Here is an 11238-nt window from a genome sequence, read left to right on the forward strand (position 1 = left end):
GCTGTGACTTGGAGTTTGCATTTAATCTCACTGTGACAGAAAACCAAACCAAAGTTAATTTATGTAACTCGTTTCAGAATGCTTTACATAATGCATTTTGAAGGAAATATGGCATATTACAACTTTCAGCATTCAAACATGAATAAAAAGGGCATACATAAATAAAAAATATATATATAGAAAACTAAGACATAAAAATAAGTAAAGATGTGAGTGCAGGTTCAGCCTGGATTTAAGCCTCAAAGTCAGGGCAAGAATTATATCTTCATGCAAAAATTGGTCTTTACTGTGCTGCATGTTTCTTTGGATTTTTTCGGTTTTTTTCCTCTGTACTCAACCGCAGTAACCGAGCACTGTGCTAACCAGTTCTTTTGTATTCCAAGCAAATGTCGCTACTACAGGAAACATGAATCAGAGCACGTCCTGTGTGCAGACTAGGGGTATATTATTTTCATATCTCACAGGTGCTTTATCCTATCCTTCCACTTTGTCATGAGTTTGTCAGTCAGTATGTTCCTAATGACATCATATCGTTGTGTTTTTTGTTTCTGTTTTGCTTTTTAAAAGCACCAATGTATTGGGGTCCTGGGGGCCCCAGTCCAAAGCACCAAATTTCTCCTATGCAGTTTTAAAAGAGGGAACTATTTACTGAGTTCATGTTTGCCATGGGTTCTAATTTAATGTAGGGATGCATGATAATATCAGCACATCTTTGGTATCAGCCAATATCAGCTTTAAAATGAAGTATCAGTCGTCCAACATGCTTTTTCTTATTTTGAATATGATATACATTGAAAAGTGTTGTATCTGCTGGTGGGCCATCACAATAAGAGTATGCATGCATAATATGATGTTAATTCCACTACAGAAGAGACTCGATGATCGCTAAAATTAGGTGAGGGAAAAAAGATGTTATATCGATATTGGTATCAGTTATCAGCCAAATAAGTTGTTATATATCGATATATTAGATATCTGCAAAAAATCCAATATCGTGCATCACTCCCTCACTCACTCTCTCTCAGGTGGGGTAGAGGCACTTATCACTCAGTTAAGGTCAGTCACTCTTAAGGAGACAAACAGACAGCTGCAGCACACAGATTTCCTCATATGCTCTGATGATGACCCTAAATACTGCTCTTCTCTGAGGTAAGATGGCATTAAAATCAGATGTATAAAATGTTTTATGACTATCAAATTTAATCAATCAATTCAAGGAAAACTGCACCTGCTGCTGTAGGCGTCCAAAAATCTGCTCGGAAAAGGAGGGTGGATTGTATTTAGAGTAGGCTAAAAGATAGTTTGTATTAAAGAAAATATATATATATTTTCATTTTAGACAATATACAAATTGACAATACCTTTTCCAAAACAGCAATAATCTGTATGTTTTTTGTTTTGTCAGATGACATTACTTACATATCTAATAGTATTTTGAGAAGAAATAAGTTAGCATTTTCTTATGATGGCTCTACTTTACTGTAGTTTATGCTTAGGGTCCCCAGGGACCCCAGTCTGCAGTCCCTGTCTATTAAATATGTTGGCAGGATGAGGGTGAAGAGATCTTACATGACAAGCATCATTTAGACGGTGACCTTAATATAGATTTTAGAAACATGCAGCTGGAAAAATCTGTTAAAAATCCCATTACTTTCTCCTCTAGTAAGCATGAAACATCTGCTCTGTAGAACTTTTAACACTATACAGCTGAAGGGCAACACATTTTGAGCCCATGAGCAAAAAAGAAAGAAAAAGATATTTCATTGAGAGGTCCGCTAGGCACATCGAGGTCGTTCAACAAATGATCGGACTTGATCTCCCTCCCTTACAGAAAGTTTATGGTTTTGTCAAATTTATGGTAAAACACTTTGTTGACTCAACAAATCTACAAATGATGGTAGTTTACTACAACTGTACTGGAACTGTCTTCTTTGAAGCATCTTAATTCATCTTAATAATAACTAAGCAAACTGAGATTTAAAGGACTTCTAAACCCTTTGAGGACTTTCGTTAGCTCAATCTATAAATTAGTTTTGCAGTCACTGTTGTGCAGTACAAATATATTGATGAGAATTTATGACTCAAAATCAAGTGTCTTGTAGCCATACATATAGTAGACTCATTCATTTGGGTGTATCTAAGCCAAGTCTGAGCACAAAACCTGAATGACTTAGACACTAACTACTGTCTATCTCCTTTCTTTCAGCTGTATATCTGTATTTTACTCATCATGCTGACACACAAAATGTTCAGTTTTCATTTCTGTGTTACCTCAACCTGGGTGCAGTCCCAGTCTCTATAGGGTTAGTTTTCTGTGCATAGGCAATGAAAATGAAAAGATCGCACAATGCTTGCTCATTTATTACCTTATCAGTCTCATGTGTTTGTGTGTTCGCGGAAACAACATTCATTCCACATGCTTCTTCTTACTGCAAAATGTGGAGAATGCAAAAGTGTATGTTCATGCGAAAGCATATATGGTAGAATGTATTATAAAAACCCTACACACTGATGGTCCACCAACACAGTATGTTGCCTGATCAGTCCTCTTCTTATGATTGCTTGTGCGTGTACAGACTGTGCTTGTTTGACATCTCCTTCACTCCCCAGTTAGAGTTGTTGCGCCTGTTTGGGTGGGACAATTTACACTTTTATTATTTTTTTAACTTTACAGAGTCTGGTGACACAGTGTAATTAACGTCACGTCATATTTGGAGGGGATGATCCAGAATCCAGAATAAAGCCTATGAACTTGAAGACGGCATTAATGTTTCTATCCTGTGCTGCCATGAGCTCGAGCCCCTTGTCCATTACTTCTGCATGGTGATACAGTTGCTGGGTGTAGTTCAGCAGAAAGAAAATAGTTCCTTCATGAATCTGCTCACAACAAGGTCTGTGGATTATCTTCAGTAACCAGGCTATGATTTCTGGAAAGAGACATTGCTGTTGAGTTTTTAAAATGTATTTTTTTTTGGCGCTTTGAGCACCACAAGATGAGTGCCATCTAGTTTGACTGTATTTGAAAGAAGGCAGACATCTCTATGGAAAGTATCTCCAACGCTCGGCAACTTACACCAAAACAATCTAGACTGATAAATAGCACTACAGGTAAGAGGAAAAATATGTGTTTTTTGATTTAGAGGTGAACTATCCCTTTAAATTGAATGTCAAGCAACAATGCCAAACTCTGGTTTCTATTTCTTGAATGTAAGGATTTGCTGTATGACTATAAATTGTAATTATTTGGGTTTTAGACTGTTGGTCGGACAAATCAAGAGACTCGAAGACATCCCCCTGGGTTCTGGAAACTTGTAATGGCCATTTTTGGCTATTTTTGGACATATTTGTCCTGTTCCTACTGATAAAGAGCACTACGGGTAAGATGAAAAATGTATATTTTTGATTTTTTTTTGTTTTTTTACAACTGTCCCTAGTAGCAGTAGTAGTGTTTAAAGTTGTGCTTCCTTGAAATGTTATGAAACTTGTCTTGGAGTTTATCTCCTGTGTGGTTAGACATGCCAGCCTGATGATAACCTTTTATGATGTCACTTAGACACAAACAATGGGCCTCTCTTCTGATAAACATATTGACAAATATAGAAATTCACTCTGAGCTCTTGCCATCAAATGAACTTCATTTCAGTGATGCCAGCTCAGCTTGACTCATCACATCATGTGCGTTAATTTTAATCTTTATAGATTAGTTCTTGTTGATATTGAGTCAACATGACAACCAGTCTCTTGATAAAGAACACATTAAGAATTTTGCCACCCTCTATTAAAATGTTTTTCGTAATTTCACTAAACGACAGCCAGCTAAAACTTGAGCAGAGGCGGATTTTTCAACATCCGTTTTTCAGAAGCAAGCTAGCATTTGTGTGGTTGTATCTTGCAGGTTGATCATATGCATGTGGTTATTTCCATTCGCTCTTTGACTTTTATATGCAAAGGTACTATGTCATGTTCTTACTGGCAAAAAAGCATAAAGCTGCATAGTTTCCGATAGTTTAACCGCAGACTTTTTTTTCCCTATTAGTCCTGAAAGAATACAAAAAAAACCTAGATAAAGGTTAATAAACATGCTAAAATAGCTCTAAGCTGTTATAGATGATAATGTTCTGTTTCCTAAAAACATTTACAATGGAGCAGGCTGCTCCTGTAAAGATGGAAAATGACTGTCACTTTTTAAGTTTTGATGTCTGTTGGCATAATGAATTAGATCCATCACCAAAGTATATATTTTAGTTACAAGTTGAGTCAGACATGTAAAGGCTTTTTGAACAATCAAATTAGCAGAATGTGTAACCACAATTGATTCACTTTACTAAAATGTCATGCATATATGTTATATAAAATGTTCTTTCTAATTTAAGGATATTGTTATGTAGATAAACACAAGTTTGCAATTTATTGTAATATACATTAACGTATATTGTTTAAAACAGAAAGAACTACTGTAAACAAATCACAACATTGCAAATGAGGACAATTAAAAAAATGTTTAGTGTCAAAGTCCATTCTTGACATTAGAAAAAGTACTCTGACAAAGAAAAGAGAGACTAAAGGCTTTGTAAAAAGTAATGTGAAATTTTCTGCTGATTTAAAAATCCTTGTGTTTGAAATTGTCTCTATTAAGCCATATTTAATGTGTTTTTTGGGTGTGTTTTGAATCAACTAAACTTTACAGCACTTCACAGAAACGTCCGTCGCCAACTAGTGTTTCGGAGATGTAACTGCAGAGTGACACAGACATACCAGCACAAGTATAAATGCTCACAACGGCGTAGGCAACGTGCATAGGCTACAGCGTAGGGTCTGCCGCACAACTATAAATCCCGCTTTAAAGGTATACAACATTGCTGATAAAGTTAGAATATTTTTTCAAGTTTTTTGTCGTCCTCCGCAATTAGATTTACAACTGGATGTTACGAAGCTCCTCCACAGAAGGCAAAAACACTGGCCATCGGAACAAATTACCAGACATTACAAGAAAAATGACATAAAATAGTAAACATGAAATAATTTTATTCAAAATATTTTAGTCCATTCTTTGTAAGCAATACAGCAACACTCTTGCAACATACTGTCATGCATGCATCCAGAAAGCGTTGTCCGTCTACTGTGTGTCTGATTCCATGTGAACACAGCATTAGGCCTAGCTCACACATGTGTAAACAGGCTTTTCCCCTCCATTTGTTCTAAAAAAAACTCCTGTCCACATGCATTGTTATAAACAAAATCTGTCAACAACACAATTAAAATAGAAAAAGTGACGTTATCATATGTAACTGTGTACAAGAGAACTGGGACCGAAGCAGCACACATAGACAGAATAATGTAGGCTATAACTGCCACTCACAAACTGGATCTTATTAGCTTACAAACAATTTTTCTTACATTAATGCTTTTTCTTCTCACTGCAAAGTTTTATACATGTCATTAAAATACATTGTAAGTTTGGGCTAATTAGTGTCCTCATCAAACACCAAACCTTAAAGGATTCCATCTGAAATAGACAAAGATTGAGTGGCTGGCTCGTGAATGAAAATACACGTGGGTGTCAGCTCTATATAAGACAGGAATCCCATATCTGTGGTGTCAGGCACTCTGCGTTGTTTCACAAAGGAAACGCTCAGTAGCACCTGTCGGTTCTGAAGTACTCAACATGGTTCTGCTCAAACTGCTTATAGTCACTTTAACTTTTTATCAGCTCGTTGTTTTGGATGCTCAGAAATGCCCAAAAGGTAAAGTATGACTTTCTTGTACCGCGCTGTAATTTTCCTCTTCATTCAGCATAACGCTGTAGAATATACTGACATTTTTGGCTTTACAACGTTCTCTTAATCTTTGTGTGCCTCTGAACTTGAAATCAAGGTCAAAGACGAACACGTGGTGGAGCTGCACAACCTTGTGAAGACTGCCCCACTGGATATTATAATCCTGAAGATAACGATTCCCACATCTGCAAACCATGTAGAAAGTGTGATAGCAGTAAGTGTTCAGGCTCTGGTATGGTTTACTTTACAATAAATACATAAAATAGAACAATATACTGTAAGCAGTAGCTGAGCAACTTAGCCAGACTGTGTTATTTCACACATTCTGGCAACAGAATTACAAATGAATCTTTCATCAGAGCCAAAAAGGAAGTGGCCCATTTCATCTGATTTTTTTTTGGTTTTGTTTGTAGATTATGGAAGTGCCGTTAAAGAGGCGTGCACGAAAGAGACAAACACAAAATGTCAGTGCCGTGGAGAATTCGTTCCCGCGGAGAGTGATTCTTCCACTTGCAAATGTGAAATTGGATTTGAACTAAAATCCGGAGGTACGGAGAAGGATCACACAACACTGCGTTCATCATATTGAAGAGATTGTCTCTGCATTAATTCTTTTTTTTCTTGCCAGAATGTTCAAAATGTGAACACGGATATTTCAGCACACGCATCAACTCGTCCTGTCGAAAATGGAAAGAGTATGTCTCCTGTATTCCAGTGTTTTAAAAACTCTGTATATGCATTATGAAAATGTAACTTCAACAGATTCTAAAGTAGTCACAGCTGTATCTTTTATGCTTCATTTTAGATGTAAATCAGGAGAGACAAATGCAGGAAGCAACACCGCAGATGTCATCTGTAATCCAGATGTGGAGAGTAACCCTTCCATCAATACAACCTCCACATTAAACAAAATTGTTACTCTAATTAAACGTTTAACAACTCAGCGTCCAACTCCGAGGATAATTACCACCACCACTACTACCCCGACTACCACCCCCACCTCCATCACCACAGCTGCTCTGGGATACAGAGACCCCCCAACGAGCAAAGGGCAGCCTCCCCACACGCCAGACACAGCCGCCTACATTGGTCCAGGTAGAACATTTGCTGCTATCTTTTTATGACACAACCTCATAATGAGTAATATTAGGTAACTTATGGCTTGCTTTTCTTGTTCAGGTATGACCCTCCTCATATTGGGAATTATTGGACTGCTCGTACTGACCGCTGTGACCTGCAAGCTGAACATTACCTCTCAACCAGCTGTACCACGTATGTTGCAAGATTAAAATTTGGTCTCTTGCTGGGAGTTTTATGAGAAGGTTGCTACTACTAGCATGAGAATGTTAATTTTGTGCAACTATTTTTGAAAATGCTTAATGTTTTAGTCACATTTTAGTTATTTTTAGTCTTCATAGTTATAGTATTGATGATGAAATGTCATTACATTTTAGTCAAAATGTTTTGCTCTTTGAACTCATTTAATCAGGCTAATACAGGTATCAGAGGGTATCAAGTGTTGAAATTCCATTTAGACATGTTTTTTATACAACTGCAAATAATTGCTACACATTTATAAACTTGTATTTCTTCTGCAGAGTTTATAGCAGGTTTAAGGGAGGATTTATGAGGACATACTTACTAACCATCATTTGAAAAGCTCAAAATCTCAAACTTTGAGACCTAGTTTGAGACGACTGGACAACTAGGATTTGTACCCAGGTTCACTGTAAACTGATTTATCACAGTCACTGTTAAGAGGCAGAAAAATAACTTTGAATTCTCTGTAAATCTGCAATGTAAGTCTGGAGGGCTTCTCACAGGGTCTGTGATTTAAACTGGACTTTGTCTGGTGGCTGGCTGCTGCTCACTCTGTTGCGGTTCAGTAGCTAACAAGCGGAGCTAGCTGCTAACAGCCAGCACTGCAACTAACAGCTCCACAAATCTGTTCAGTAGCTCCACCATTCACAGTCAGACACACACAGCTGCTTACTGCGGAATTAAAGCTCAAAACTTAAGTGTGAGTGTCTGGCTCGCAAAGCATCCACGCACCGACTGTTTACTGCCGTTCACCAAACTGTTGGTGCTCCGATCTCATACCACTCAATATGGCATTCGAAAATAATTGCGGGTGCGGTTCTTCTCAGCTTCCTAGTTTGAAGCATTTTCCGGATACATTTCATAAAATAATTTACCACTGTGGGGCGGCACGGTGGTCTGGTGGTTAGCACTCTCGCCTCACAGCAAGAGGGTTGCCGGTTCGATCCTGGGCGTGGGAGCCCTTCTGTGTGGAGTTTGCACGTTCTCCCCGTGTCAGCATGGGTTCTCTCCGGGCACTCCGGCTTCCTCCCACAGTCCAAAGACATGCAGATTGGGGACTAGGTTAATTGATAACTCTAAATTGTCCGTAGGTGTGAATGTGAGCGTGAATGGTTGTTTGTCTCTATGTGTCAGTCTACTGTATGCTAAATATGAAGCTACAGCCAACAGCCAGTTAGCTTAGCTTAGCTTAGCTTAGCTTAGCACAAAGACTGGAAGCAGCAGGAAACAGCCTCGATCTGTTCAATGGTAGCAAACTCAACCTACTGTTCCACCAGCACTTCTAAAGCTTACTAGTTGACATCTTATATCTTGTTTGTATAATTCAAAAATCAAAGTGTACAAATGACACATTGTGTTTGTATGGGGAGTTAGAAGCTATTTCTTGGCTAGCTGCAGCAACCCACCACAGTCACAGTCAACCAGCAGGGTCTCCTGGACTCCTGGTTACTGTCTTTCTGCTAAGCTAAGCTAAGCTAAGCTAAGCTAAGCTACAGGCTGCTAGCTGACGTTTTTATATTTGCTGTACAGATATAAATTAGGTATATTAAGCATATTTCCTGCCAGATTATTCCTTTTAACATTAAACTTCATGCACACGCTAAAGTGAAATACATTATTCTTTCGTTTTTCATTGTTGTAGGAAACATTTTGTTCTTTTTTACTGGTTCATATGACACTGCCCACCTGTGTTCCTTTATTCTTGGCTCTGCCCCCTGCTCTGCTCTTTTAAAAGACAGGTAATATAGATATTAATTGTGGATGTGTTGTAAATGATATCTTTTCAATTTATGCTTTAATGTTTGTTTTCAGAAAAGGACTCATTGTGTCGGAGGCCGGTTGAGGAAAGTGGCGATGGCAGCCTGTCCTCTCTCAAACTGAATCCTGTGGAGTGATGAGGTGAAACTCGTGAGCTTTTGACTGTGAATTGTGAGATCAGTTAATCATCATATGAATCATTTTAGACTGATCACTTATTTCTTCCATACTCTGTTGATTTTAAATCAGAAAATACATCATACAAAAACATCTACTGTATCTGTATTTTAGCAGGTGTATTCGTAATTTGCAGTATAGTCAATATTTGACTTTTGTTTGTTCTTTTCTAATAGAATATCAGAAGAATCATGTGAAAGATTTGTTTAAATCGTACCTCACTTTTTGTCATTTGAAAATCAATTTAAAGTTAAATAGTACTACTTCAGATGTTATACTTTCTTCAGTAAGATAATTTTACTCAAAAAATGTACTTTCTGTGTAACCTTAATATTTATTGAAAATTTGGATATGCAGATTCTTTTCATAATAACCTCAGAAACTATGCCACTGAATACCTTACAGTATTTAATGTTAACAGTCCTTTTTACTCTTGCTAGAATTCACATATATACATATGTTTTGCTGCTTTTTAAAGCCCTATAGTGTTATATAATGTGATATAATGGGGCGAGTGACAGGTTTCTGAGAAATATACAGTATGAGCAGGTGGCTATAGGTAGTGACAATAAGTACCACTTATTCAAACAAAAAAACTACTAGAAAAGAAAAACATTTTACTCTCTTCATGCAGACTTTCGGTCTCTATTTTTAGCATGTTTTGTTTATTCAGTTCTGTTCCACCGGTAGCTGGGTTGCGGTAGCAGATCTGTAAAGGTAGAGGAGTTTTTAAAAAAAACATGCTTAGTGTGTGGGGTTGGGGGAGTTCCCCATGTGGAGTTAAATATGCCTCTTTTTCCCACTGAGAGATACTTCCTGTCATGTTTTCGCTTCAGCCGTTGGAAAGATTGATGTTTTAAATGTGAAGACTTTCATGTTGTTTATACCTCACCGGAGAGACTTTCCCCAGTTCACTTCAGTCAGAGGAGTTATGAAAGCATGCCCTCGTTATTTGTACTCACTGATGTTTCACTGAGAAATCAGATACAGAGGCCCTCGAATCTCTGGTGTGGCGTCTGGTATCTGTCTAGCACTGTGGGACTGAAACTTGGAAAATGCTTTTAATTGTTCCACCTGATTGAGTCTGTTGACAGCGCCCTCTGCTGGAATACTTCAACTGTTGTTTCCTGTCTAAAAACAGTGGTGGACAAGGTATTGTGACCCTTCAGTCACACACCAGCATCAATACAACAATGTAAAAAAAACTCCATGACAAGTTTAAGTCCTGAAAAGTACAGAAGTATAGCAGAAAAATGTCAAACTATGTTAAATGTAAAAGTACTCGGCAAAAATAAAAAAAAAAAGGATATTATATGTTTTATCATACATCACATACTTTAATGAGATTGTTAATATATATGTATCAGTGTGTAAGCAGCATTTTACTGTTGTTGCTGGCCGAAGCAGAGCTTGTTTAAGTTTGTTTGTGCAGTCAGTTAATTTAGTCCTCGGGGGTCACCAGATAAATTGTAGGGGTTGTGAAATTATTAAGGGCTCGGAAATATGAAGAAAAGAAAACAAACAATCAGTGATGCAAATCTGTTGTCAGCTTTTGTACCTTTCTCTAATCTTTGATTTTTTTTATGTGTAAAATATTGGATAATTTGAACACTGAAATCTGAACAGTTTAGAGAGGAAGTGTCCCTTTGTTAGATCTAATATCTCCAAGACATCTGAAATGTGACAAGAAGCCCCAGAAAGGATGTAAACCCTTGATTTGATGACAGTGTGTTGCATTTTTGTAAATTCATCATGAATATTTTCATATATATATATATATATAGTAAAAAGTGTGTTTCCCTCTGAAATGCAGTAAAGTAGAAGTATTAAGTGCCATAAAATGGAAATACTCAAACTGAGAACAAGTGCCTCAAAATTGTACTTAAGTAGAGTATTTAAGTTCCTGGAGTTAGTATGTCACTCTTATTGTACTCGTATTGTTTCTGTCATGTATTTTGTCTCTGGTATTTGTTCTCTGTTTTGTCCACTCTTTGATTTTGCACTATAATACCCTGAGAGTGTGTGAATAAAGATTTTCTAAATAAAGTTGGCTCTTGTATAATTAAACTAATAAACTGAGTCTGGGCAGTTGTTAAAGTGCTATGCAGATATTGCACACTGGAAACAGTCCCTGCAGATACTTTCAGTAAATGTCAGTGATCCAGGAAGTCAGTGGGTGGTTTCAAAGAAATATAAACAACACACT

The 11238-nt window shown here is 37.3% G+C and overlaps 1 protein-coding gene across 1 annotated transcript; it reads left to right on the forward strand.

Annotated features, from left to right (window-relative positions):
- The first annotated feature begins 5665 nt into the window (after positions 1–5665).
- On the forward strand, positions 5666–11003 carry si:ch73-361p23.3 (tumor necrosis factor receptor superfamily member 4). Its single transcript, XM_050039264.1, has 7 exons — positions 5666–5744; positions 5875–5991; positions 6191–6325; positions 6406–6472; positions 6583–6872; positions 6957–7049; positions 8910–11003. The coding sequence occupies exons 1-7, from the start codon at positions 5666–5668 to the stop codon at positions 8990–8992; spliced, it is 864 nt and encodes a 287-aa protein (XP_049895221.1). The 3' UTR covers positions 8993–11003.
- Positions 11004–11238: the final 235 nt, after the last annotated feature.

This window comes from Epinephelus moara, chromosome 24 (genome assembly GCF_006386435.1).
Source record: "Epinephelus moara isolate mb chromosome 24, YSFRI_EMoa_1.0, whole genome shotgun sequence".
In the NCBI taxonomy this organism is placed as follows: Eukaryota; Metazoa; Chordata; class Actinopteri; order Perciformes; family Serranidae; genus Epinephelus; species Epinephelus moara.

What these genes read in the sequence shown, in the direction of transcription:
- si:ch73-361p23.3 (XM_050039264.1), top strand. Translation starts at nt 5,666, where the DNA reads ATGGTTCTGCTCAAACTGCTTATAGTCACTTTAACTTTTTATCAGCTC. An exon ending in TGCTCAGAAATGCCCAAAAG is followed by an intron (nt 5,745 to 5,874) that starts GTAAAGTATGAC and finishes CTTGAAATCAAG; the next exon opens with GTCAAAGACGAACACGTGGT. An exon ending in CTCTCAACCAGCTGTACCAC is followed by an intron (nt 7,050 to 8,909) that starts GTATGTTGCAAG and finishes GTTTGTTTTCAG; the next exon opens with AAAAGGACTCATTGTGTCGG.